The 24,983-nt window shown below is 41.8% G+C and overlaps 6 protein-coding genes across 6 annotated transcripts; 5 read left to right on the top strand and 1 right to left on the bottom strand.

Annotated features, from left to right (window-relative positions):
• Positions 1 to 43: 43 nt before the first annotated feature.
• Positions 44 to 2,543, bottom strand: LOC145706369 (uncharacterized). The gene is made up of 8 exons (XM_081783758.1): positions 1,970 to 2,543; positions 1,370 to 1,900; positions 1,162 to 1,330; positions 907 to 1,112; positions 746 to 862; positions 628 to 705; positions 494 to 580; positions 44 to 453 (listed from the first exon to the last, which is right to left on the bottom strand). The coding sequence occupies exons 1-8, from the start codon at positions 2,408 to 2,410 to the stop codon at positions 298 to 300; spliced, it is 1,785 nt and encodes a 594-aa protein (XP_081639884.1). The 5' UTR covers positions 2,411 to 2,543; the 3' UTR covers positions 44 to 297.
• Positions 2,544 to 4,790: 2,247 nt separating this feature from the next.
• On the top strand, positions 4,791 to 6,566 carry LOC145708040 (uncharacterized). Its single transcript, XM_081785657.1, has 5 exons — positions 4,791 to 4,958; positions 5,002 to 5,254; positions 5,304 to 5,727; positions 5,771 to 6,427; positions 6,471 to 6,566. Exons 1-4 carry the CDS (start codon positions 4,830 to 4,832, stop codon positions 5,949 to 5,951), a joined length of 987 nt encoding a protein of 328 aa, XP_081641783.1. The 5' UTR covers positions 4,791 to 4,829; the 3' UTR covers positions 5,952 to 6,427; positions 6,471 to 6,566.
• A 1,644-nt stretch (positions 6,567 to 8,210) lies between these two features.
• LOC145708667 (uncharacterized) lies at positions 8,211 to 10,088 on the top strand. The gene is made up of 6 exons (XM_081786365.1): positions 8,211 to 8,346; positions 8,487 to 8,603; positions 8,662 to 8,702; positions 9,433 to 9,625; positions 9,681 to 9,818; positions 9,858 to 10,088. The coding sequence occupies exons 2-6, from the start codon at positions 8,556 to 8,558 to the stop codon at positions 9,963 to 9,965; spliced, it is 528 nt and encodes a 175-aa protein (XP_081642491.1). The 5' UTR covers positions 8,211 to 8,346; positions 8,487 to 8,555; the 3' UTR covers positions 9,966 to 10,088.
• LOC145708938 (amyloid beta precursor protein binding family B member 2-like) lies at positions 9,986 to 11,280 on the top strand. The gene is made up of 5 exons (XM_081786631.1): positions 9,986 to 10,182; positions 10,291 to 10,451; positions 10,495 to 10,615; positions 10,664 to 10,772; positions 10,816 to 11,280. Exons 1-5 carry the CDS (start codon positions 9,986 to 9,988, stop codon positions 10,942 to 10,944), a joined length of 717 nt encoding a protein of 238 aa, XP_081642757.1. The 3' UTR covers positions 10,945 to 11,280.
• Positions 11,281 to 12,416: 1,136 nt separating this feature from the next.
• Positions 12,417 to 16,374, top strand: LOC145708937 (MYCBP-associated protein-like). The gene is made up of 12 exons (XM_081786630.1): positions 12,417 to 12,542; positions 12,828 to 12,878; positions 12,971 to 13,107; positions 13,203 to 13,233; positions 13,333 to 13,481; positions 13,526 to 13,741; positions 13,799 to 14,156; positions 14,192 to 14,623; positions 14,750 to 15,443; positions 15,487 to 15,902; positions 15,947 to 16,075; positions 16,134 to 16,374. The coding sequence occupies exons 1-12, from the start codon at positions 12,494 to 12,496 to the stop codon at positions 16,346 to 16,348; spliced, it is 2,877 nt and encodes a 958-aa protein (XP_081642756.1). The 5' UTR covers positions 12,417 to 12,493; the 3' UTR covers positions 16,349 to 16,374.
• Positions 16,375 to 22,954: 6,580 nt separating this feature from the next.
• Positions 22,955 to 24,716, top strand: LOC145707680 (uncharacterized). The gene is made up of 7 exons (XM_081785240.1): positions 22,955 to 23,317; positions 23,381 to 23,520; positions 23,560 to 23,623; positions 23,720 to 23,892; positions 23,936 to 24,041; positions 24,091 to 24,251; positions 24,296 to 24,716. The coding sequence occupies exons 1-7, from the start codon at positions 23,095 to 23,097 to the stop codon at positions 24,536 to 24,538; spliced, it is 1,110 nt and encodes a 369-aa protein (XP_081641366.1). The 5' UTR covers positions 22,955 to 23,094; the 3' UTR covers positions 24,539 to 24,716.
• Positions 24,717 to 24,983: the final 267 nt, after the last annotated feature.

Here is a 24,983-nt window from a genome sequence, read left to right as displayed (position 1 = left end):
CAATTCGAACCTTAGAGAAATATACTCGTTCGTTATTTCGGTTAATTTTATTTAATAAATAAGTGTACAGAATAAATAAATAGTCTGAATGAATCAGCAATTTTGAATTAAAGTTAGTTGAAAAGTAAAAAAAGAGAGTCTTCTGAAGAATAATCTAAGTGAGCCTAAAATAGATAGAAATTGAAGAAAAGGGGGTCTCCCGGGAGGTAAAAAATGGTAGAAAAACAAAGGCACGCGAATTTTTGTCTGGCAACGGAACTATGAAATGAAAGGCATACAGGTACTTGGTACTCGGACTCAACTGGTTCTGGGCTGTGGTACAGAATTAGTGCTAGATCCTGTATTGGCCATGGCGACTGTATGCACCAGGTGAATGCTGCCATTACTCGCGCTCGAGACTATCAAGCTTTTCGACTCGTCTGCATCTTGGTAGACAATCGGATTCTGTTGAGCCTGAATAGTATTAGCATAGAGTCAAACATAGCGCACTCACGAATTCAATTTGCTCATTCAGAACATGTCCATTTTGTCGAGCATCTTGAACGACCATCTGTCTGTAGGCTGTAGAGATCTGATTGACCTGCGATGCGATTTTTGAATCAACTTGACTAGGTTCTCATGACTTACCGGCTTCATGTCAGAGTCGTACATAGTCGAGGAATACGTCGAGATCGGAACCATGCTTGTGGTTGGTACGCGCATCGTCTTCAATTTTGAACCGGTTTTTTATTAATAAGGTTTATACCTTTCGAGAAGTGTTCTCTGGCAGGATTCCGACTATTCTGTATTCTTGGCTGAGACCATTCTCAACTTGAAGGACGTTCGAGTCGCTCTGAGTCAGTTGTCGATCGAATACAATCGTCTTATTTGAACTTAATTAACACAGGAAACTAATGAAGATGTTACCTCCAGTTGTTGGTTTGTAAAAACTCGTCCAGCATCGTCAAGAGTTATTCCGTCTTCCAAATGCGAGTGCTCGAGCGAGGCGATTATTTGGACCTTGGATTCGTCGTTTTGAGGCACATTGACAATCTGGAAGCCAGAATTGATCTTGTGAAGATCGCCGTTCGGAACTTGAGTGCCGAGAAACTTGCACTGCTTCGAAGAGTTGCCTACATAAGGAGATTCACTGTTGGAAAAATTTCAAAAGAAGAATGCTACCTATAAGAATTTCTGTTTCTTTTGCAGAGACGGGCGAGGCAGTGCTGGGCGATGGCTGATAATTGCCACGGCATTCTTTTGAATGCTTGACGTACTCATCATGCGTCGCAAAGGCTTTGTTGCAATTCTGATAGGTACAGACATTTACATTTGCCCAAGCACTGTGCGCCTTGAACTTTTTGTAAGAGCACTTTTTTATTTAGCATACCTTTTTGATGTGATTAGTCAGAGTGGAGCGGAGAGTGTATGCTTTATCGCAGAAGCTGCACTTCCACGGTTTCGCGCCTGTGTGCACAACTTCATGCCTTCGCAGAATCGACGAATCAGAGAATTCTTTGAAGCAAATGGGACATCTGTAGGGCTTTTCTCCAGTGTGTTTCCGCCTGTGCTTGGTCAAATCGGACTTATAAATCGTCTTGTAGCCGCAGTCCTCGCATTTGTGGACGGGAACAAGTTCATCGTCTACAGATTGGCCATGCTGCTTCACTAGGTGTTTGAGGAGCATCTTGTGCGCGGAGAGTATTTTGCCACAGAAATGACACTTGAATCGCGGATTCGCTGAGTGACAATTCAAATGGTGCACAAGCGATGTTTTAAACTGAAAACGTTTCCCGCAGTACTGGCATTGATGCATCTTTTCCGCCGCGTGTCCGTCCATGTGTTGCAGAAGCTTATTCTTGCGGTAGAATTGCTTGTTGCACTTCTCGCATGTGAAGCGTTTCTCGCCGATAGTAACTGCCTTAAATTAATTATTTTGTAAATAGTTTATTTAAATAATTCAAGCTAGATATACATTCGATAGTTCTACCTTGTCGGATTTGGACATTCCCATTAGGTCCGCTTCAAGCACATCTTCTGGAAAGGACAATGGCGAGGTGTGACTACTCGAGTAAGCGTCGACAACGACGGGGTTTCCAACAGGAGCCATCAGCTGACGATTTCGATTTTGATCTTCAAGATGGTCTTCTCTGAGAAACTCGTCGCTGCCGTGTTTTCGCATTTGCTGAAAATTAGGCTGCGCTCCTCGAATAGGGACAGAAGCAACTTCTACATGATCGATCTTTCGCGATGCTTCCGACTGGCGATACTTCCAAGGCAGAGCTTTTGGAGCAGCTTCGATTGGAACAGTTTTGCTCTTTTGAGTCGGCTTGGGGTAGTTGAGAGGCGTGGAGACGGAACTGGTTATGGGAATTGTCTCGTATTTAATGGTACTGAACTCGGACAAGCCGTGAAGCTGCTGGCTCTGCATCACGGGGAATTACTACTAGCTGCGTTCGACGTTATTATCTGGCAGGAGTTGCCCTCTTTGATTGACGAGTTGGCCATTTGTATGAAAACGCCCTCTCCGTCCATGTCTAACAGGCGCTGCCCGTCCATGAGGAATTGTGTCTTGACTCCGTCCGGATTGCTGATGATCAGCTGCGGCTCCTGGTTCATCGTTGAGCTGGCGCCAAGATTAGGCATGGAAGGGATGTGATTTTCGGAAATGTGTTTGACCGCCAGTTTTGGGTCGCAAAATTCCAAATCGCATACGTCACACGAAAACATAACCTTTGACTTGGCATTGACTCGCGTGTGAAATTCTTGTGCTTCAGCTAAACGATTAAGCATTAATTATACTTTCTCAAAAATAGAGAATCAAACCTCCTCCAGGTGACTTTCGTCGTTTGAGATTTGTCAGGGGCATTCGAAAGTTCGCTTTGCTAGAGTTAGGGCTCGTCGATTCTACCTCCATCATTTGATTTGGATCGTCAGGGGTTGAAGCTGTCCAGAGCGGCTCGTTCTCTTCTGTTATTGCATTCAAATCGTCAAATTCGTCGTGATCGCCGTGATGTTCGGTGAAGTGCGCGGTTTCGTGGCTCGCAAAGCTGGTTTCTCCATCGTTCGATGCGCCATCTTGACTTTCAGACTGGTCGAAAGAAACGGTTGTTACAGTCGAGTCCTCTGCTTGGGGCATGACGAATTCAAGAGCATTTTCCATCTTTTGCTCTTGTTTTCAAAAATGAAACATGTCTGTTTTGCGCAATGCGACTCAAACATTATCATCACCATTTCATAAGAGTCACTCATCTTCTCAAAGTCTTGAGTTTACGATAATTCGAGTAAACATTTAAAAAGCGAGAATACTACTATAAGGCATTACTACAGTCTGAGAAGTTGTCTGAGGAGGACATTTTTTCTAATGGAAAACAATCCCTAATTGGTCACCATGCAATAAGGAGGACGTCGTCTTCTTGTCTCTTTTAAGTTTGCCTCTGTCGATGGCTGCTTCTTCAAGTTGCCTGCCGGAGAGGTATTTACTCATCAAAGGCAGTAATCTGCAGCTCTTGTCGCCTCGCCACTCGCCCAATCCACTGATAGCACTCGCCATGGTGATAACACGCCGCGGGCCACGAGCATACTTGCCCAGAGCAAAGCGTCGCCTTTGAGCACGCATCGTAAGCCTTTCTTAGGGATGTTTCTGGAAAAGAGTCAAAATCAAAAAGTTACAATTTTCTTATTATAGTTCTCTGTTAAATCAACATTTGATAAAAAGAGATCAAAACATAATTGTAAGATTGAGCTTCTTGAGGCAAAAATAAAGATAAAAAACGTCCCTTAGCGGAGGAGCGCGGGAAAGAGCGGCCATGAGAAAAAACGAGTGCGGCGTGGAGGACCAAGCGTAGTTGAAGAAGTATTTCCAAATCGTTTCGTTTACCAGACAAAAATTGTACGGCCGCTCAAATTGGGAAAAAATGATGAAAAAAGAAGAAAATCGTTGTGAAGGAATAAGTGAAGTTAAGTTGGTTTTCACTGGTCGGAATCGGTTTTTTCAAAGATTGCATAGGACTCACTAAGTTGGCTCGACCATTGCTGGGACTCTGGTCTTTGGCTGTCTGGATGAATCATTTCTTCTTCCCGTTCAAATTCTTCCGCCATTTCTCGATAATAGTGTTGGGAGTTCGGGTACAATTGACCGTCATCAACGGCTTCATTTATCTCTTGAGTAAAATTCGTTTGCGACTCTTGAGATAGAGACGTTTCGACTGGAGGCCCCATAAACTCTTCCGCCAAATTCTTATAATAAACTTCTTCTTCGATCGTTTGCATAGATGTTTCAGAAAAAGTTTGTGATTGCATATCTTCTCTGGAGAAAAGATCCTCCGATTTTTGAGACTGTGATCCGGACTCGAAAGAGCCGTCAAGATTAGTGTTTTGAAGATATCTTTCATAAAAATCTGAGATATTATGAGTATAGGACGTCTTCTCTTCATAGTATCCAGACTCTGGAGTCAAATGGATTCCAGAGTCGTGCTCGGGAGAGGATTCCCTTGGAGTTGAGCAACAAAAAAAAGGTAAGTTTTCCATTTTTCTTTTTGTTTTATAAAATTGACTACGGCTCTTTATTAAAGTCGAAACTGCACTCCTGTTTGTTTCGACACGCGCCGAAGAGTTTGACGGGCAAAAAATACTCTGTCTGAGGGACAAATGATGGGCTCTGATTAGGAAAGAAGATTTTTTCTTTGAAATTGCTATTGCATCAGAAGAATAGACGAGACTATAACAAATTATTGACGAAAGTGGATTTACATAAACCGTCTATGCCAGTGACACGAATTGTCCAAACATTAAAACTCAAAAAAGCTGCTCAACTGAGCTGTGAAAATTTTCCCCGATAGTTGACTTTTATGATCGAACTAAAACTACTGCATATATCCCTGATTTTATGCTTTTTCTTCAACACCCATGGCGTGCAGTTTGTAGAGCAGAGCGAGATACAGTGGACAGATCCTGAATCTTTGATCGATTGCTTAGAGGTTGAATCTATTGGGATTGAATGATTCTAAAGAACAAATTAAGGATGGGAGATATCTTTGCCTGGTCTACGTCGCTTCGAATCTTTGCAAAAACTGCCCTCAAATGAACGAAATCATGACAATTGCAGACTACAAAATTCGATACGTAGACTCCTGGAGAAAGAACATTGCGGATGAGATAAAAATCTCACACGTCAATTGCAACCTGGACAAAGAATTCGAGAGCCTTGTTCCGGAATGTGCAGATTTCAACATTGATTTGCCGAGAATGACTCTTTACGAAAAACTTCCGCAAGGTACAAGAAGTAAATTGAGGGCTCGATTCGTTAAAACTCAAATTTTAAGATGAAGTAATTGCGAATGACACTATTACTCGTGCACAAAGGGAACAACGGCCGTTTGATTCCGAACAGATCAACAATTTTGTCGCTAAGACTGCAATTCCTCGCTTCAATGGGAATTACGGGGAAGTCGACAGAAACGATCTTGTAGAAAAATTGCTTCGAGGGATGTCGAATGCAAGAAGCTTATTTGAGCCATCTGGAAACAAAGTGCAGACTTTTATTGGCTCGAATCCGTACTGGAACTTCGAGGACACATACATTCTCGGAAACGATCTTGTTGAGAAGTACGTCAAGTCATTTTATGATTGCGGAAAAGAGTGCCAAGATTATCCTGGCAATGAGTGCCACGCTTTTACTTATAAAAACAAAGAACCAGTAAAAGGCATGTGCTCCCTAAAAAGGCACCATCGGAAAAAGACTACACGGTACAGAAAGACAGGTTGAATAGAAAAACTCCGATCTTTTTAGAAACGAACCGTCAGAGAAGTTTATCACTCGGCGATTCGCTCCGCACAGTCATTTCCTACTTGCCAAGGGAATTCATACGGGCCCAACTCCGTATTCGATCGAAAAACGGAAAAAGAACTTCAAAGTACTACTGGATGTTGGTCGGCAAAACTGCGAGAGAGTGGAAAGTACGAATGCATAATCGAAAATCCCCAATGCGTCGAACTCAGCTGCAACCCCACGTACATGACGGTAAAGGTCAGAAAAGACGCTTTTGAAAATCCTGGCGTTGTTGATTCCAATGGTAAGGCGGCAACATTCATTCTCAATAACGCGACAAGAATCAACGAAATGGACTCTTCTTTGAATGAGTGCACGGTAGAGGCGCATAACGGTACAATCAATCCGAAACCAAATGGTCCTAAAATGAAAACTCTGGACATATACAATCAATTCCTACAATTCGACATTCCCTTGGACGACTGTGGAATGGAAATGATCGTCTCAGACAAACAAATCAGCTTCTTGATGTCGATTGACCTTGAAAAACCAACTCCCGAAGGGGATTTTATTCAGAACTTCCATCTCAGCCATAGGTTGAGTTTTATGTGCTCGTTCTCAAACGAAGTTCGCGTCTATAAACGAACAAGAGAACTTGGGGGTAGAAACATTGGAATGGTACTTTTAAATAAACTTTTAAATTTTTTGCATAAAATTTCAGATCGTCACACGTGACTTCAGCAATGGTCTTTTTGAAGAAAGCTCGAGATTCGAAACGCGACCGGAGATTGTGATCTATGAAACGGCTGCATTTAAGGATATAAGCTATGAATTTGAACTTTCGTAGCGCCTAAATGCGAAGTAGGATCATTTTCACTTCAAAAGTATTCCTACCTAAAAATGCACGCAAAACTCAAATATGGTACTTTTAAAAAAAATTTTATTGAAAATTTTCCTTTTAGAGCGATTTAAAATCTTACTCTCTCGATTCCTCGAATTTTTTCCACTAAATCGGTCCAGTTTTTTCGATAAATAACTTCTCTTAACCCTTATCTACAAAATTGACGGATCAGTTTTTCCTAATTCCGACCGAAACCGATTTTAGAGCCATTTTCATGAGGCTTACCAAGCGCGCGAATAGTGTAAAAAGCGGCGCGCTGGGCGCTCGCTCTCTCGACTCCTCTTTTCCGTGAGAGTGGCGCGGTTGAGCGTAGCGCTTTGATTGGTTGCAAGCGAAAAAGCACAAAAAGAAGAAAAACACGAGCAAGAAAGAGGAAAACGCTAGAATAAAAATTCGAAAGATTTTCGAAATAAAAGCCCGTCAATTTTCTAGCTTAACATCATCGAAATAAAAGACACGGTTTAGTTTTAGCGATGCAATGGAAAAATTTCGAGAAATCGAGAGAGTAAGATTTGAAATCGCTCTAAAAGGAAAATTTTCAATAAAATTTTTTTTAAAAATACCATATTTGAGTCTTGCGTGCATTTTTAGGTAGGATTGCTTTTGAAATGAAAATGATCCTACAACGCATTTAGGCGCTACGAAAGTTCAAATTCATAGCTTATATCCTTAAGAAACAAGTAGACTTACAAGACACCAGCAGGTCAATGTCTATTGGGAGGAATATATATTTCAAAATAGTCTGGGATATTGGATTGACTCTTGCTTCCCCAGTGGTGTTTTATGCCCAGGAAGGTTTCTTAATTTTGAAATTTATTGGCTTTGGCAAAAATCACAATATGGTTTAATAATCAAAGAATAATGAAACTTGAAAGAATTGCCGAGTATCTGAGCGAGATGTACCGGACCCAAAATACTATGACATCGTTTGGAACGGGCGAGGAAGCCGACTTACAAGTACCAAGTTGCGATCGCCTAGTGTTTTCGCAAAGCGTGAGCTTCGATTTTCGTTTAGGAATGGAGTTTTCACATCAAATAGAAATTATTTTTATTCCCGTTAAAACTCGACCTGAGATCGTTTGTCTTCAACCAGGGAATAGAAGAATACAACATGGACATTTCTTGCAACATTAACTTTTGCGTCGAGTCTTCAATGCACACTAACAAGTATTACTCTAACACCAAAAATAAAGATCAATACAGGCTTTTTCAGATGCAGATATACCAAGACAATCAACGCTGAGCCGGATGACTATTACGAAGAATTTGAGCCTTTTCCAGAGCAATAAAATAAAAGACCGATCACTGTCGTTTACCGTAGTTTGCATAGCGAGGTGTCCTTTGTATGAATATTCTGAGAGTCAACCGGTGGGGACACGTTACATCCTCCCTGGCGGCTGCATTATTGAGGCTTTCCTTTTTTAAAATTAAATACTTGCACGATCGATGGCGATGGCTGAGCTGGCGGCGGAGAGTGGCCCCCTTCGCCTCGCTAATCAAAAAACGCAAAAAGAGCAGCAGGTCGATTTTCCTTCCCAAAGAGAATCGACCCAGTGTAGCCATACTACAGTTGCCATTATCACTCGACAGCGCGGGACGAACGAGCACACGCGCCTGTCAATTTACGAATAGAGAATTGAGCTGCGAGAAATGCATATACGCAAAACGCAACTAGAGAAAACGAAGACTTTCTAAGGTAATTCAATTTTCTTAAACCCTCTCTTTCGGTCTAAGGCAAAGGATCTTGACCGGTTTATTTATAAAAAATGTCTAGAAAAAGGAGAAACCAGGTCTCGCCGTGAAAATATAACGATACATAGCTTTAAAATTATTTAGCTGGTCAAAATTTGCGCGCTAGTTCTCCCTCGAAGCATTCGCCTTGGGGCATTTTGCAACGCTCACCCCATGGGCTGCCCAAAAGAAGATGTCATTATCCTCAAGCGTCGTCCTCGAGTAAGCACATCGAATTTAGTAGTCTTCCATGATTTCAATTGATAAAAATCTATTTCAGCCTAAGACATTACTCCTGCCAAATCCAACACTTTATATTCCGTAAGTAAACGGTGCTTTATCAGTCTTGACGAAATTATATTTGATTTTTCATCGCTCAGCTCGTGATGAATAAATATTTTGCCCGGTCGCGATGCTGGTAGATGTTCGCAGTTCGTGCTTGGCGAGTGTCCATGCGCGCGAGGGATGGCGCATCGGGCCGCCGTCGATTCCCAACGGCCAGCTCGAGTTTAACTTCATCGGCGCTGGGCGATTGGTCCCGCGCAGGTCACCTTCATTAATATTGCAGCTTACTCCCCTCAGCATCGGTAGCCGTCGTCGAAACCACCCGCCCATTTTTTCCACGATTCGGGAATACACAATTTTAATCCCTGCAAATGGCACATTAGAGAAACGCTAAACAGAAAACCGTTTGATCTTATTTTAAATGTCAGAGGAGACTTTTGAAGAGCCTCTCCCACCGCGACAATCTGCAGATTGGGACGCTTTGCTTTATTATTATTTATTTAATTGAATGTTTGTAATGCATCCACGGCGATAGATGGATGCAGCTTTGACTTTGAATTTGACGCCGATAAACAGCTGTTAGACAAGCTTGACTGGGAAGAGTACTCAAATCCTCTCGAGGAAGAAGGCATCTCTTCAGAGTTTGATTCTAGTCTCTCTTCTCCCACCGAATGGGTCAAAGACTGGGATAACCGAGTTGACTGGTATTCACGAGCTGAGCGATTTTTCAGATACTCTTCCTTGTTCCCATTTAAACCCGTTTTAGGGGTAGTCAATTAAACCATTCCGGACGGTGGACGACCGCTGGAGAAGTGTTCCCAGTACGTCAATTAGGCTCGACAGAGATCGTGGCTGACACAAATCTCTCGTCTGAGTTGCAGAATGCTATTCGCCGCCTCTCGCGAAATATCCCCAGATCAAGCACATCCTTTTCCCTCGGATATCGACCTCTCATAAAGGTCAGCCATAATATTTTATTGTAGCATCTGTTGATCGTCTTATTAATTATGATAGGATACACCGGAGGAAGATGAATGTGGACAGTCAACTGGAAAGCAGCAGAGTGATGCTTATTTGGTGGTGGAGGCCGAACAGATACGCGTTATCGATCCTGTTACACGAGCAATTCTGGAGACAATCAAGCTGTCATCGGTGAGAAGCACCAAACAACATCTTTTATTGCATTATTAGATCCGCGTTTGGGCAGCGCATCAGTTGGATATCGGCGTCGTCGCTAGGACAGGGTTCACACATGCAGTTTTATTACCAATAAAGGGATCAAAGTCGGGAACTCGGTGAGTAGGGTTGGATCGACCGATATGGCCCTTGTGTTTCGCTGCGAGACGGATGCCAAAGGAGTCGCCGCTGCTATCCACGCCAACTGCCTTCGTCTAGCCAACGAAATCAAGGACCGAGTTGGAACTGCTGAAACATTTTTAGTTGTTACTCATTCAGTAGATATTTATCCAACTCTAACAGATGGCCAAGGAAAAGCAAAGGCCCTTTTCCATTCAAGGTTTGATCGCTCGTCAATCACAAAACCATTTCATTGAAATTGTCGCTCACTTCGCTTTTCTCATCCGCGCTAGCTCAACTTAGAACTCAAGTCTCGAATTCAATTAAGACCCGGAGCCCTACAATCAGTTCCAAGTGAAGTACGTAGGCAACTGCGCGGTGAACAACCCTACAGGTATCGAGACCATTCGGGACGCCATCGGTCGCCTGCTCACCATCCACCTCGAGTCAGAGTGGACTCCTGCAAATGCGTTTATTTCTGCTACCACGGTATTTTATTATTTTCATTTAACGATTTCAGCGTTCTCTTTAGCTTCTTTTGAAAAGCTCTCCCCCGCAGATCTTCTTTCCTCGAAATCTTCCCCTTGCAATGGCGAACTGAGTCGCGTTCGTCTTAGATATTTGAGCTTTATGGCTATAGGAAACGATGCTAGGTAGAATATTGCAAATTTCACTTTTAAATTTACTGAAATTACAAACAGAATGTTTGGTTTTATCCATTTAATTGGTCCAGAAGAATACCGATGTCACGTGCTCTGCTGCGATCCCAGTGCAATCGAGCTCAGCCAAGCTCTTCAAGAAGCATGCGTGGTTAGTTACTAATGATTTATTGCATCTGCTCAATCGAGTCTAGTTGCGATACCAAAAAGCCGTGGAAGCAAAAAATCAAAGACTTGCTCCTGCATGCCATCAGCCAGAAAGTAGTCTACAGTCAAGGGTCAATTTTAGTAAGATGCAGAAATTATTTTTCTCCTCAAAGTGAACTAAAAATGACCCATAGAGAAGAGCATCCTCGGGGCTTCTAAGCGAGGCTTCGGCAATTTGATGGGCGCTTTTAGAAGACACACAACGACGACATCAAACGACCATCCTTCCTAATTAATTTATATTTAGCAAATATAACAAAATTGACTCTCGAGCTGACCCTACCACGTAAAAACTTCGAAGCCATTGCAGACTTGAAATTTGCTCCGATCCTCAAAAATCGCATTTCCTCAATTTACGAAACAGCAGTCGCCAAACTCTCTGTACAGTAACACAACAGTATATAATCGGTCTTTTTTTACTTTTTTTTTTACATTTTCTTCAAAAGTTCGGAAATAAACTATGAATTATTTTTCAGTAAATATACGGAGACATTTCAATAAAGAACAGTGTTCAATAATAGTTGTTTTTGCAAAGGAAAGATAAAAGAATGTTGAAGGAGAAAGCTTATTCTGCCTTGCGCGGATGGTTGAGTTCCAAGTGCTCCGAAGGCGCCGGGAAGATGTCTTGCTTTCTTCAGTTAAAAATTCATTTGCCGTTAGTGATTGAATATGGAAGGTATTTTTTAGTGATAAAGAGATAGGGAAATGAGCTCGATCTGAAATTTAGGTCGCTTGTCGATTGCAGAGAGAATAAAATTACTGAGTGCAAAAACAGGATTGGAAGAAATACTATCCTTTCTATCTATCTAGGCTTATTTTTCTTGGAGTAATTGAAATTAACGTGTATTCCATATGAGACAATTCACTTATTCAAATCAAGAGCCGAAAACTAATACGAAAAAGTAACTCAGTGGAGAACATTCTGAGTACTTCTGCTTCTCCAGCGCGAATAAACTCAACCTATGGAGCTTCGAATAGCACACGTCGCGTTTCCTCTATTCAAAGCCATCAGAGATGTATGTTTTAAAAAGTTTAAATATAAAAGTGTTGATTTTTCTATTCCAGCATCTTCGTCGATTGTCGTTCCGACAACATCATCTCCATGTTCTCCCACTCCAGGCAGAAAAATGACGTTTACTCGAATTCGGTAGAAGAATTACATACAATTAAACTATTCGATAAAACTCTATACTTAATTTAAGGGCCGAGCATAAACCTCCATCGACAAAAAATTCAAAAACACAGTTGAAGCCAGTAAAACGTTTTTCAATTGGAGGTAAAAAAAGAGAGGTCGATATTTCTTTTAAAAAATGAAACAAGTTGAACAGCCGGAAAAGACTCAACGCGAAACGTTCCTTAGTCAAATTCGAAGTGGGATCATCCTACGACCCTGTAGAAGAAACTCTACGAAAGGAAGAACGATTATCGTCAATGGCCCGAAGAAATCTTTAGAGTACTGAAAGTTAAATGCTTGAAATAAAAATCAACTAAATCTGCTCGGTTACTTTCGCATCGTGTCCATGGCAACGCGCAGCTCCGAGTTCATTTACGCATTTCAAAAATAGAATAAAGTCTCTAGAATTAAGTTGATTTTAAATATTTTCTGAGCCAGCTGAGATTTAAGAGAAACGCTAAAAGAGGAGGCTAAATTGAGAAGCTCCAAGAATGGACGAGCGGACAGAGTCCAACAGAACGCTCAAAAGAGACAAGTCAGGTAATCGGAGTCGATGCTCTATTGTCACTCTGGAGAAAGAACATGCTTCAAAAATTGTAAAATTAGTATAGAGAATTTATCATTGAATTTTATGGCGAAGGGCAAGCTTAGAGCAGCTGCGAAGGAAATAGATCTAAATAAGTTTATAAATACTTTTCTTATCATCATTTTGATCGAGCTGACAGCTCACCAGTGTCGTCAACTCACTGACATCATTGTCGAGTTCTTATGACACAAGCAGTTCGGGAACAAGCACGGGTAAGTGTTTTTAATACAAATTTTTAGAAAGCTCGGTACAAGAGAGCAACACAGAAAGTATAGCGGCATCAGAAGAAACTTCAGACAGGGTTGCAAAATCAAGATTATTTTCAGCAAGCAAGATTTTATATAAAAAAAAAAAGATAGAAACGGTTGATTTTGATCCAAACTGGCAGAGGCCACATCAATCTCATCGGGATCGGCAGTGACAAGCACAACGCGAAAGAGCGTAGCAAGTACTCCTCCCAGTCTTGAAAAGGCGAGTACTTCTTCGAAAGAGAATATAGAGCAGGAGCCAACGCCGCAGGAATCTGTGCAAGATATTCTGATTGCATATTTTTCAAATTCACTTGTGTGGATATGAAATTTAAAAATTAACAAATTATTGAGCAGGCATAAAAGAACACCGCATCAACAAGAAGTCTTCATGAAGGTAATAATTTAGTTGCGAAAGCATAAGTGAGCATCTTACCGACAGCATTTATCAAACAATCATTCGCCAGGAATTTTTTTCGCTAACATAATTCTGTAGAAACCTCAAAGCGCAAAATATCAGATGAAGATTCAACAGCAGCAACAGAGGGTGAAACAGAAGTGGAAGAAGAAAAGGCTTCTTCTGTGATCGATGGAGAGGATATTCAACAACTTGCGGTCGATCCGGACGACCTTGAAAGAATTGAGGTAGCATCTCATTTTTTGATTTACTTCTCTATTATTTCTTGAAGGAAGCGATCGAAGAAGCCAGACGAGTTCTTGTGACGCGCTCAAATATGCGTCAGAATCGAACAATAACAGTCCGTAAGAATAATATGTCAGGCGACGCCGATGCAGATTATGATTTCCGGAATAGAATAACGCTTCTCAAAAGAAAAGACTCACTCAACTGGCCAGTTCATGAAGACGATCTTATATTTGGAGCAAGTCATGTTGAAAATCTAAAGGTTTATATTATATAAATCATATTAATAGTGTGATTGTATCTACTTACTTTGTTACAGGATTGGCAATTGATTGGGTCAAAAGAGGACTTCATTGAATCGGCGATGGGAGCAGGAGAAATGGACAAACGAATCGGGAATCGACTTCTCGGCAAGCCAAGCTGCATCACTCGCGCCAAGATGGACTTGAGCCACGAAGCACCCCCAGTTTACAAACTTGACAGCCGCATCAACTCGAAGAACGCGCTTAAAAACTGGCAAGATCACATGACACACAGAAAAAAACAGCAGGGATATATTTCTTCTTTGCTTCAAAAAGAAAATAGCCAACTTATTGGAATGAGTGGAGAAGATTTTCGGCACACTCTCGAAGTACGAGAGCTTATTGATAGAGCTATCCCAGCTGTTGATAAGGGAAAAGGATAGGGATCAAAAATTCTTGTTTCAATATAGATCGTGAAGCTCAGAAGTTGACCCAAAACAAAGGCTTTCGAGTTGGCTCTGAATTCTGGAGGCAATACGAAACTATTGGCCCCGAAGAGACTGGCCTCAAAATGAGCCTTGGCTTATCTGAAAAGGGCCAGGCACGTCCTTTAGAACGCATCGGAAAGCCAAAACTCGTCAAAGAAGAAACTTGTGAAAGCAAAAAGTACGCATATCGACCTGACTCGGAATATTTGGTCTCGCGAACTGAAAAGCTAAAACACATTCTTGCCGAAATCGAAGGACACCGTCCCGATATCGACAATATTATCGTCAAAGGCAAAGAATATTACGAAGCCGACACCGAAATTCTCGAGGACCAAGCTCAACAAAGATTAAATAATGGCAACTTTTCTGACAGTGCTTCTGAAGGTACACTTTCACTCTCTAGGGATCGGATTAGCATACCAAAATGAGGAGCTTCCTCCATGATTGCACTTTGGCAAGGAGTTTATTGACCAACCTTATGGCGAACCAAATTGGCAAGGCTTATACAATATTACTCTTTGGCTAATCCGAAATAAAGAGAATCCTCTATTGTTAATGGATTTATCAGAGGCCCAGCAGTTCGAGTGGAAGACTACGTGGTAACAGCCAAGTGCAAAAACGGACACCCAGTTTATCTCTACTTCGATACGATGATAGGCGAGCTGAAGCATGCCAAAATCACTATAACAAATGTTGGCACAACTGTAGCCATGTTCGATTGGCACAAGGAGCATCGAGAAATCAGCTTTGACGGACCTAATCGAAACAACAAGCAGCGCTTTTTCTTCAACGCGGCGACAAAAAAACTCCTCCCTGGCCAAAGCGAGACGCTTCAGTTTTCCTTCAAGACGGAGAAAAAAGGCCATTTCCATGAAGTGTGGAGCTTGCAGCTTAGTCCATCAATGCCATCTTTCACAGTGAGCTTAAAAGGCATCGGAAGACAGCCAGAAAATGACAACAAGTCGGCGAAGAGATTACGAGAAGAAGCATTATCGGCTTCTGAATACATTCTTAACAAAGTTTTGCAGCGAATACGACCAAAGCCACAACCTCTTCTTGGCGAAGCACCCAAGTCAGAAGAAGAGCTCTTCAAAGTTCAAAATCCAACTCTTCCTTATCGATACCAACCGGTTGAAAACATGCGACGAGTCTGGCTCAAGTACATTCTCCGTGCAAGTAGCGCCCAAGAAGACGTTCCAACAATTGGCCTCGTCGAGGACGAAAGTTCTGAAACGTACATTTTTTAAATCAATTATTTTTAATTTTATTTATTCTAGTGTTGAGCAAGTGGATACAACCGTTGAACCATGGGATGATCCAGCCGAGTGGGACTACGACATTCCTAAATTGAAGCGCGAAATTCTCGCCCTTGACGACTTCGAAAGCAAAGAAGATGCGCTTCAGATCATCGAAGAGGCTCTCGTATCGCTTCTCGAAGAAGAAACCTTCCTGCCCCTTCCACAACCGGACATCAATGATGTACTTAAGAACGTCGTTGGCGAATGCATTGAGCGCATCGGAGACGAGATGAATTGGATTCGACAGGCGTTCAAGGTTCTCCCGGTTGAGGATTTCCCCGAACTTAAAGTGAACAGACCCTCTTCATCTGAAACTACCTTGACCAGTATCAGTAAACGAGATTTGAATCTACGAAAAACTCCATCCGCAACAAGAAAAACACGCGCTGGCAACGGTAAAAAGTTGAAAATTCTTTAAAGTTGTAAAGAACAATCATAGCCGCTAAAGAAGCCGCACTTCTCGCTAAAGAAGCCGCGGAGAGAGCTGCGGCTGAGAAAGCAGCTGCAGAGGCTGCAGAAAAGGCTGCAGCAGCGGCGGCAGCAGCAGCTGCCCAGAAAAAAGGCAAAGGTTAGTGAAGTTCTTTCAAAATAATTACAAATAGTTCTACTGACCAAATGTTTTTAAGGAGGTCGTCGTGGAAAGGCGTCAAAAGACGTGGGTCCGCCGAAGGTTGAAATTCCACCAGTGGAAGTTGTCTCAATCACTGATGGATGGCGGGACATCCGTGAGCCCGAAAACGCCAACTTGCAGATCATCATGCAGCGAAAAATGCACCATGTTGTCAAGGAGCTACTGGGCAAATGCGTTGAGAATCTCTGTGATGTTCTGTCCCAAAAATAAACTGTATTTAATATTTTTCTATGTAACCGAATTGTTGATCTTTGCGCGAGTCTGAATCGAAGTCTAAAGATTCCTAAGGAGGATAATATCCTTCTAATAACAAGTTAAATGCATTGTCCTCGAAATCTTGCACTCTTTCCAAGCAAACAAATCGACATATGCTGCCAAATACCGGATAATTAATAATTCCTGACTGACCGCTTTTTAAATCGCTATATAAAAGAGCTTGCTTGAGCAGTCAACATCAACCAGAAATCGAAATGAAGTTCAATCTTTTTTTAACTTATGCAGCGGCAGCACCAAACTTCAATTCATGGGTAAGATTCGCTCAGTTTATAACATAAGCCTTCAAAACTATGGAAATCTAAGATTTATTAGATGAAGCGTCAGGATGAGCCATTTGGATTAAATGCGCTACTCCGAGGTGTGAAAACCGACTTGGACAAAGGCCCAATCTTTTTCGGCGGAGAATACCGACAGTAACTTTCTTTGTCATTCAATAAAATTATTCGTTCTTTTCAATGCAAAGACTTCGAAAAGGCTCGAAAGTATCTCTTCTTTTCAAATTTCGACATTTCAAAAAGGAAGTGCTTAGTTGAACTGGAGCGGAAGTAAGCAGCATTAGTTGCTCTTTTAGAGCGATTTTAATTATTATTGAACCTCATTAGAAGCGTTTTCTAGCGAAACGAGCAAATAAACAATGCACGCGTAGCACCAGAGTACCGTTGTTTACGGCGGGTTGTCAGAGATAAAGGCAGTTTTATTAAATGGATAATCAATACGAATACAGTAGACATTGAATTTTTCAGTTTTGATTTTGCAATTTCTTTTCTGCCGCTTCTTGAGCGCGCTCGAGCTCCAATCTAGAGCGTCGTCGGATCAGGTCTTTCACCACTTTTTGTCCAAGGAATGTCGCTCTAGGTGTCGGTTTGACAGCTTCGGTTTCAGGCTGATCTTCTAAAAGCATTATTGAGTAAGAATATAAATGAAAAGCGTACCTGCTGGGTGGATTTTGATTTCCCCAAATCCTGCCATGTCATCAGATTCATCTGATTCATCGGAGTCGTTAATGGTGTAGTCGAAGTTGGGATTCATACTGAATATTTAAGGAATCGAAAAAAGGATCCACGGAAAAACGTTCAGATAAAATGTTAGTTAGTTTACCTCAAGGACATTGTCCTGACTCCAACAGCTTCACCCTCCTCTTCATCCGAAGTGTCTCCCTCTTCATGTACCACAATCATTTTCTTCTTCTCTTGAGTTGGCAAGTATCGACGGAATCCTATAGATAATTGACTCGTGCTTGTAACTGATATTTCTTACTTATTGTCACGAAAATGCTACAACTGAATAACACAAGAGCAGTAATAATCATAGAAGCATAGGCGTCAAAGGCTTTTCCTTCTTCGATGAAAAAGCCAAACTCGATTGCGTACTGCTTGAATGAAAACTCGGAGTCCAAGTCGACTACGAAGTGGTAAAGTCCACTGCGATATTCGGGTATGACAATGTAGATGTCGTCCATGAATAGGGGCTGATCATGGCGATGATCCTCGGTATGATTTACAGAATCGATAACGTCTGCAAGTTTTCCACTGTATTCATAGTCCAACGTAGACCCCTATTTTCAATTCAACCGATCAATTTCGAATAACTAATCAAACCTGTCTACAGTGGCCGACATATTTCTTTGGAATAGCGTGTTCAGGATTGTTGGTCTCGAAAATGAAATAATCCTGTAAATCTGGACTGCGTCCATTCTTCTCGTACAATGACACCTTCACATTGCCAATAGCTTCTTTCACCAATTCCAACTTGAAGCAAAACGCGCTGTTCTGAAAATAAACTTAACAGTAGAATTTACAATTGCGGAAGTGGATAGCACTTGTGAGATTATGAAATAGATTTGCTTAGGATGAGGATGCCCTTTGTCGGTTTACAAATGTTTGGACCAGAAATGCGCAGAACAGTTTCCACGCCGTGGCAATCGACAGAGAAAATAAGGACTTCGCGGAGATGCAATCACGTTAGTTTAAGGCTTCATGTGATGCCTCTAATAGCCTGCTTTCTATACCACCTGACGATAGAAGCTGTTGACTTTTTACGCAACGAGGCGAACGATAAAGTTCACTTGGCTGAGTTCACTTACTGAATTGTTTCGGTAAATGTATAAGACTTCTTTTAGACAACCGGGCGTTTCAAAAGCGTAAGGCTAAAACAAAATTAAAGATGTAAAGAGTGCTTTTAGATCTCACCGATCTGTTGAGTGCCTCGCACCCATCCCTATACTCGCCATCTTCAAGAGCAAGACTTGAGGCGGAAATCATTTCGGACTCGATACCAATTGTTTTGAGTGAGTCGGTGACTTGATACTGGCTGACTATGTTGGTAACGGATTCTTGGGGACAAATGTTCGGCGGCCCTGACGACCAGAGATAATTCCAGAAGGAAGTCGGTTGGAGTTGACCCGGTTCATCGCTGAACAACTGTACACATTTCAAACAAGATTTGTCTTGGCTAGCCTCGTTGTTTGTCCACGGCTCGCAGTTCTCCATATTGACGTTATATAGTTTCGCAGAATTGTCTATACTGATTGATCGGCCAAACTTAGACGGGGGTCTAAAAGTGAGTTTTTAATTTCAACCAAGTCCAAGTCGTCTCCCGAGTGAGTTTGACTACTGTCCTGAAACGCTCCGGGAAGATGTTAATAAGCCCCTATCAGAACATGTAAGTGAATTATGAAAGGATCGGCCTAACTTATGGAGTGGCTAGAGGTGACGAAGTCGCTTAATCCCACCTGTAATTCTCCGGGAGATGCAATACCATTGGAATTTCCAGACAGCTTTTGTCGTTTATGTCCCAGAAAAAACTACGTGCCCACCACGATTCCGGGTACGCTCTGCTTCCGGGTATCATTTGCTTTTGATAATTTCACGAGTATAGCAAAAATTATTACTGATAGTGTATAAGAATTCAACCCGTTTCTAGTTGAACAGTTCGTATTTCGCACCTGGGCTATGGATCCGTCGGATAGCGTTATATTTCGGAAGTCCATGACTTCTTTATGGCGCTTTTTCAGCTGATCAAGAAAACTGCTCCCATGGCCCACACCATTTTTACGCCAGTTGGAGATGTCTTCGTTCATTCGCTCGCTTGACGAGTTGTACATCCTCATCCAGTGGTGGCCCATCAAAAAGCGAAAAGAGGCAAAGTAATCCATCGTTATGTAGCTCTCTGGTGGATCGATGTTGAAAGTAAGCACAAGTGACTGCTCCTTGCAACTTGGAAGTGGGTCGCTAAGGTAGATGAATGCCGATGTGACGACAAAACCAGACTGTGCAGAACTCTGCTTCGCTTCGAAAATAAAGTCGACCACTATGCCACCATCACTGTTATTTCTAAGATCGTACGTGTAGTCAATGGCTTGTTCTTCTGTTGTAGTCAAATTAAATGAGTAGTCACCGCTGTCGCTCTTTATTATGAGGGACACGTGAGCTTTGGTCGTCTTGTCAAGCTGAAACTCTTGTGGTCCATCATAAACTTGAAACAAGTTTCAATAAATTAATTCAAGACTAAGAAATTACCAATACGTCGGTCGCAAGTTTGATCCAACACGATTTCCGTGAGGGATGAGTTCACAGATAATATTCCATAAAGCCGGCTTTGACCCTCTTTTGGTTGCATCCAAACAAGTGCGTAGAAGCCGCTATCCGTATTCAGCGCCTAGTTGCCAGAAATTACTCGTTAATTCGTCTTACTAGTGCAGCGTATGACACTACCAAAAAGAAAAGCTTACCTCAAGAGTTGGGTCTGACTCGGCTACAATCAGCCACGCAACTTTAACGTTATTTTGGTGACAATTCGTAAGTACTGCCAGACGCTCGTTGACCGGGTCTGTAAAAGGCTGTTTCTTTTTCTGCTTGTAAAATATTATAGTGTTATTATTTTTATAATTTATCAGTTGAGCACCCTTATCAGAAACAACAGAAAGTACATCAAATCCGTTTGAATTAATATCAGAGTAGCTCGCATGCTCAAAATCGTATTCAGACCACGAATCGCCATCGTCGTGAGAATACAGTAAAATGTTTTTTCCAGAGACAATCATGATCTCGCAGTGTTTTCCTAAGCAATCCAACTTTAGTGTTTCATCTTGAAGAGAGGTAGTGATGGCTCCACTGAAGCGATGACATTTATATGCGGTGCTACTTGTCTCGAATGACAGATGAGTCCGATGAAGACACAAATCGTTGTTGGTTGCGTCGTATCGAAGAACGAAAAAGTCGTGCTCCACCCCAAGGTCAAGGGTTCAAAAACGGTCTTCTGCTTAAACCGGACTCATATTGGAAAATTCATGCCGTCGAAAGTTTCTTTGAATGATAAGAATCATGTTTACATTTTGAACCCTAGCTTTGCGTCCGATGGGGCTTTCCACACTGCTGACTTCACATTTTTTGTTGATGTAAAAGTCCTTGAAGCCAGCACTTTCCGTGTCCCCATTAAAGGCTCCACTGGTGACAAATTCTTGGTGAAGCGAAGTTTGGTCCTAAAAAGAAAAGCTATATATTTTGGAGATGTAACGTGAAAGTGAGAACGCTTTTGGAGCGCTGCGCTTTGAATTTCATTAAGAATAGACAAGAACTTGATGCGCTTACTAGCAGTTCACTGGTCCATGTCGTTTCGGACGTGTTAGTGAATGTGAGCAGCATAAATTTGTCGTTCGTCACCAGGTAGAAGGCATCCACGTTGCTACTCAGGGTTACTATCACGTGAGCAATCATCGTTTTCTAAGCGCAATCGAAAACCCGCCCTGTCGCAGTTTAAAGGCATATTTCCGAAGAGGCCCACATCGCTGGAAGTGCTTGGCAAGCCCTGGGTCGTGAGTACATTGTAATCAAGCGTGATCTAGACAAATAAGTGATCACATTGCAGAAGAGATTCTTGAAAGGTTTCTCGCATTTGATAACTAATGTTCAAAATTTACAATTATCGGAGTTCAGGTCTGACACGAAGTTCGCGCTTTTGAATCAAAATTTCTGACTATTAAAATGCTAGTAAAGATTGTTCTGGTACTCTCGAAAATACAGGAACATGTGTTTACAACGAGTGTCACTTACGATCTGATTTTGGTTGATTTTCCTAAAGACTTCTTTCCCAGGAGGGTTACTCGAAAGCCAGCTTCCGCCTGATAGTTTCACTATTCGCCCAGCGGTGGAAACTGCAAAGTGAGTATTCGTTCCAAGGGGTACCCAGACCACGGACTTTTGTAGATTTCAAGGACTAGAACAAAAAAATCTAATGTCGTGTCTTAAATCGTTAAATTCATTCCTGAGTGTCCCAAATCAGCCCAAGTTTACTCTCATCCAGTGTTTTCATCATTTTAGAGTTCGAGGAGCACGGCAGTTCGATAAGTCTCTTTTATGATAAATAAATTTCCTTTGAAAGAATAATATCTGCACAAAGCACATAAAAAGAGAATTAATTCTTGCTTAAATTTATCACTAACTCCTATGTTCCACTCCTTCAGTTGTCGGGTCGAAAGAAGTCGTGCCGAATTCCTTACTGAGTTCCTCACTGATCAGCGCCAAAGGATCATGAGCGAGAATTTTGATACCACTTAGTAAATTAATGAATATATATTTTTCAATATTCAAAAAATAGTTTTGTTTCTACAAAAATATTCTTGATGTTACCTGTCTTGGAGACCCAAGTTCTTGCTCTTGATAACGCCAAGGTAGTACGGACGGAGATCGTTTTCAGAAACTGCTAGCTTATTGGGATAAGCATAGATGTTTAAAGTCATTTCTTTGTGAAATTTCATGAAATTTGTTATTCCAAATCTTAAGAATAGTCTCCAAAAGCTCGTTATTTTCAAATTCGTCGGTTGTACTGTTCCAAGTTAAAGGGGAACTGACTGTCACGTCTTTCCATGTGAAGTAGATGTCAATTTTGTGATAGTAATTCAATTTCCATTCATCGTTCGCACTGGCGTCTAAATTTTAATGTATTAGTTTACCACTCAATACGAATTTTTGTTTACCTGTTAAACTACATTTCAAGGGGTCGTATATTGAAACTGACTCGCTGCAGCTGAGAAAAGTCGCTTTTACTTGATAAAGAATCAAGAGGGAGGACACGATCATAGATTTCATTGCATTTGTCTTTCTCTTTTCTCCACACTTATAAATCTACATCCCCTGAAAAACAAATCATTTGATAACATACTGGCTCTAGAAAAAACTGGTGAAAATATGCTATCTCCGAAATCATGTGTCTTTGGCAAATAAACTTTTTTCATTTGGAAATAGGACAAACAACGTAATATAAATTTACAGATTAAAAGATACGTCAGTTACGGAAGCAATTTTAAAAGAGAGAAATCCAAAGAGACATTCTTAAGACATTTATGTTGCAAATTTAGGCGACTGAGCGGCGCATCACAAGAATCGCGGAATGCTTCGTTCGCAGGTTGTCGATGGTTCGCGCGGGCCAGCGTCCGCGGCGGGCGCTCCACTCTCTTATCGATTTATGGTGGCGCTCTACATTAACTTTACGAAGCTTTAAGCAACCGTGGCGCCGGAAACTGTATCCAAATCAGTCCCACAGCCGACGCCGCCACCACCAGAAAAAAGAGAGTCTACTTCATCGACTTCACGAAAAAGAAAACAACTTTCTCTCAGGGTCGGTTCAGCACTTTCAAATTTAATAAAGCCTCTCCGTGCTTAGTATTTGAACCGTGTTAAAGGATGAAGTTATTGTCGAGCTTTTCGATTTTCCAGCTTGTTTTTGCTCGATTCGAGCTCGGAGGTGACTCGAGCCCAGCCACCAACGCCGACGAGGCCGATGAAGGAGGCCTGGAATGGCTTCGTTCTCGTGCAAGCTCAACTTCAATCAACCTCTCTCAGAAACGCTCTAACTTGATGCGTTTTCTTTGGCAGAATCCTCTCTGCAGAGACATCAACAAATGCGGTGAGTAGATTTCAGATATTTATTCTTGGGGAGCACCAAATTACCTAACCATTCTAATTAAAGAATGCGGTGGTGAAATCGGCGGCAAAAAACAGCTAGAAGGAACGATTACCGTCGGAAACGGGGAGGATGTCGATGCGAGATATGATCGCCGACAAGCCTGTATGTGGCACATTAGAGTTCCCGACAACTACACCATCCACGTAAGAAACAGTCCGCATTCTTTTGCTTGACAAATTTAGATGCAATTCGATCGAGAGTACGGCTTCGACGTGGAATACCACAACTTTTGCGGATTCGACAAGGAACGAGTTGAAAAATAGAAAAACGAATTGATTGACGAAATTCTAGTGAAAAGAGAATCACGTTAAAAAGTGAACAGCTATTTTATCTCGCTCAAGGTCCACATTCTCAAGGGACTTTTCGGAGCGAATAAAAATTTCGAAAAAATTGCGCGATTCTGCGGTCCGCGCAAAAATTTCGAGCCGCTGCCATGGGATGGCAAGAGACGAATCTATCACAACGAGGGGGACATGGACTTTTGGGACAGACCCTATGATATCAAGAGCAACAAAGTAAGACAGTCTACCATTTTCATTAAGCAAATACTTTAACCAGGCAACTGTTGCATGGGACGCTGATCAAACGAAAGTGCACAAGGGCTGGAAACTCAATTGGTGGGCAGTTGCTGCTGAGCCGATGGAATCCGATCGTCTGGAAGATAGTAACTCGATCACAACTTTCTCACCTCTCTAAACCTATGCTTTCTTTAGACACGAAGTTCGATACATTAGCCGGTGTGCTCCATCTCCTTACTGGCAAGATCCGCCCATTGATTCAAGCGCAGATAACGCTTCCCGTGCGTGTCAAGCAAAACCAACTTCAGCACCTGAACAATCTTCTAGGCAAGCTTGAAGACGCCATTTCAATCAAGGTAAAACACTTTCTCCTTGTTTGCAGTGTTTTATTTCTATTCAGGGCCCTCTTGGATCCAAGAGCTGCTCAGACATGGAAGACTGGCAGCCACCATCGCAGAAATTGAAGCAGATTCTCGCTGAAGACCACACTCTCGAAGGCTGGCTCGCCGAAGATGGCCCTATCGTCCAATACGCTGCTTACTACATCGGCGAGTGCAAGAACTACAAGTGGGACAAGCGCGTCAAAAACGTTTACGCGAAAACCACGAAAAATCTCGGTCGCGCTAGAAAGCCGAAATTCTAAATTTCATCTGGTAAAGTATTATTGCTTTCTTTAACTTTCAGACTCGTAAACCTCGCCACACATATTGTAAAGATAAAGACCCAGACCGTGTGAAAGCTTCTGATTCGATTCGCGCGTGGATAACTATTTACTGTAAATACGATCTTTTTCAACAAAATGTATTTGAATAAAATATGAAAATTACAAAAAATGGAGGTATTCAGTGTTTTGTACAGGGCGAATGATGTTACTGTGGTCGGCTGGTAGCTGAGCGATCTTTCCGTAGCCAAAGTGGTCCATGTACTCACTACAGAGATTTTGGATTTTGTCGATTGTTCTGAATTGAAAGTTGAATAATTGATTCTTACTATTTTCGCCGCTTTTCGAATAACTTATATATTGTTCATATTGATGCCGAACAGTTAGGGACTCCCTGGCAGGGAGTCTTAAAAGAGCCAAGTCTTCC

The sequence above is a fragment of the Oikopleura dioica genome, chromosome XSR, assembly GCF_907165135.1.
Source record: "Oikopleura dioica chromosome XSR, OKI2018_I68_1.0, whole genome shotgun sequence".
Lineage (NCBI taxonomy): Eukaryota > Metazoa > Chordata > Appendicularia > Copelata > Oikopleuridae > Oikopleura > Oikopleura dioica.
This window is presented reverse-complemented; position numbering and strand designations above follow the sequence as displayed.

What these genes read in the sequence shown, in the direction of transcription:
- LOC145706369 (XM_081783758.1), bottom strand. Translation starts at nt 2,410, where the DNA reads ATGCAGAGCCAGCAGCTTCACGGCTTGTCCGAGTTCAGTACCATTAAA. An exon ending in TTACAAACCAACAACTGGAG is followed by an intron (nt 863 to 906) that starts GTAACATCTTCA and finishes AGTTCAAATAAG; the next exon opens with ACGATTGTATTCGATCGACA. An exon ending in TGAATGAGCAAATTGAATTC is followed by an intron (nt 454 to 493) that starts GTGAGTGCGCTA and finishes AATACTATTCAG; the next exon opens with GCTCAACAGAATCCGATTGT.
- LOC145708040 (XM_081785657.1), top strand. Translation starts at nt 4,830, where the DNA reads ATGATCGAACTAAAACTACTGCATATATCCCTGATTTTATGCTTTTTC. An exon ending in CTTTGATCGATTGCTTAGAG is followed by an intron (nt 4,959 to 5,001) that starts GTTGAATCTATT and finishes GAACAAATTAAG; the next exon opens with GATGGGAGATATCTTTGCCT. An exon ending in CATCGGAAAAAGACTACACG is followed by an intron (nt 5,728 to 5,770) that starts GTACAGAAAGAC and finishes CGATCTTTTTAG; the next exon opens with AAACGAACCGTCAGAGAAGT.
- LOC145708667 (XM_081786365.1), top strand. Translation starts at nt 8,556, where the DNA reads ATGGGCTGCCCAAAAGAAGATGTCATTATCCTCAAGCGTCGTCCTCGA. An exon ending in AATCCAACACTTTATATTCC is followed by an intron (nt 8,703 to 9,432) that starts GTAAGTAAACGG and finishes AACCCGTTTTAG; the next exon opens with GGGTAGTCAATTAAACCATT. An exon ending in AGACAATCAAGCTGTCATCG is followed by an intron (nt 9,819 to 9,857) that starts GTGAGAAGCACC and finishes TTGCATTATTAG; the next exon opens with ATCCGCGTTTGGGCAGCGCA.
- LOC145708938 (XM_081786631.1), top strand. Translation starts at nt 9,986, where the DNA reads ATGGCCCTTGTGTTTCGCTGCGAGACGGATGCCAAAGGAGTCGCCGCT. An exon ending in GCTATAGGAAACGATGCTAG is followed by an intron (nt 10,616 to 10,663) that starts GTAGAATATTGC and finishes AATTACAAACAG; the next exon opens with AATGTTTGGTTTTATCCATT. An exon ending in CTCTTCAAGAAGCATGCGTG is followed by an intron (nt 10,773 to 10,815) that starts GTTAGTTACTAA and finishes AATCGAGTCTAG; the next exon opens with TTGCGATACCAAAAAGCCGT.
- LOC145708937 (XM_081786630.1), top strand. Translation starts at nt 12,494, where the DNA reads ATGGACGAGCGGACAGAGTCCAACAGAACGCTCAAAAGAGACAAGTCA. An exon ending in TATAGCGGCATCAGAAGAAA is followed by an intron (nt 12,879 to 12,970) that starts CTTCAGACAGGG and finishes TTTGATCCAAAC; the next exon opens with TGGCAGAGGCCACATCAATC. An exon ending in ACGACCTTGAAAGAATTGAG is followed by an intron (nt 13,482 to 13,525) that starts GTAGCATCTCAT and finishes TATTTCTTGAAG; the next exon opens with GAAGCGATCGAAGAAGCCAG.
- LOC145707680 (XM_081785240.1), top strand. Translation starts at nt 23,095, where the DNA reads ATGAAGTTATTGTCGAGCTTTTCGATTTTCCAGCTTGTTTTTGCTCGA. An exon ending in CTTTTGCGGATTCGACAAGG is followed by an intron (nt 23,624 to 23,719) that starts AACGAGTTGAAA and finishes TCTCGCTCAAGG; the next exon opens with TCCACATTCTCAAGGGACTT. An exon ending in AAGACGCCATTTCAATCAAG is followed by an intron (nt 24,252 to 24,295) that starts GTAAAACACTTT and finishes ATTTCTATTCAG; the next exon opens with GGCCCTCTTGGATCCAAGAG.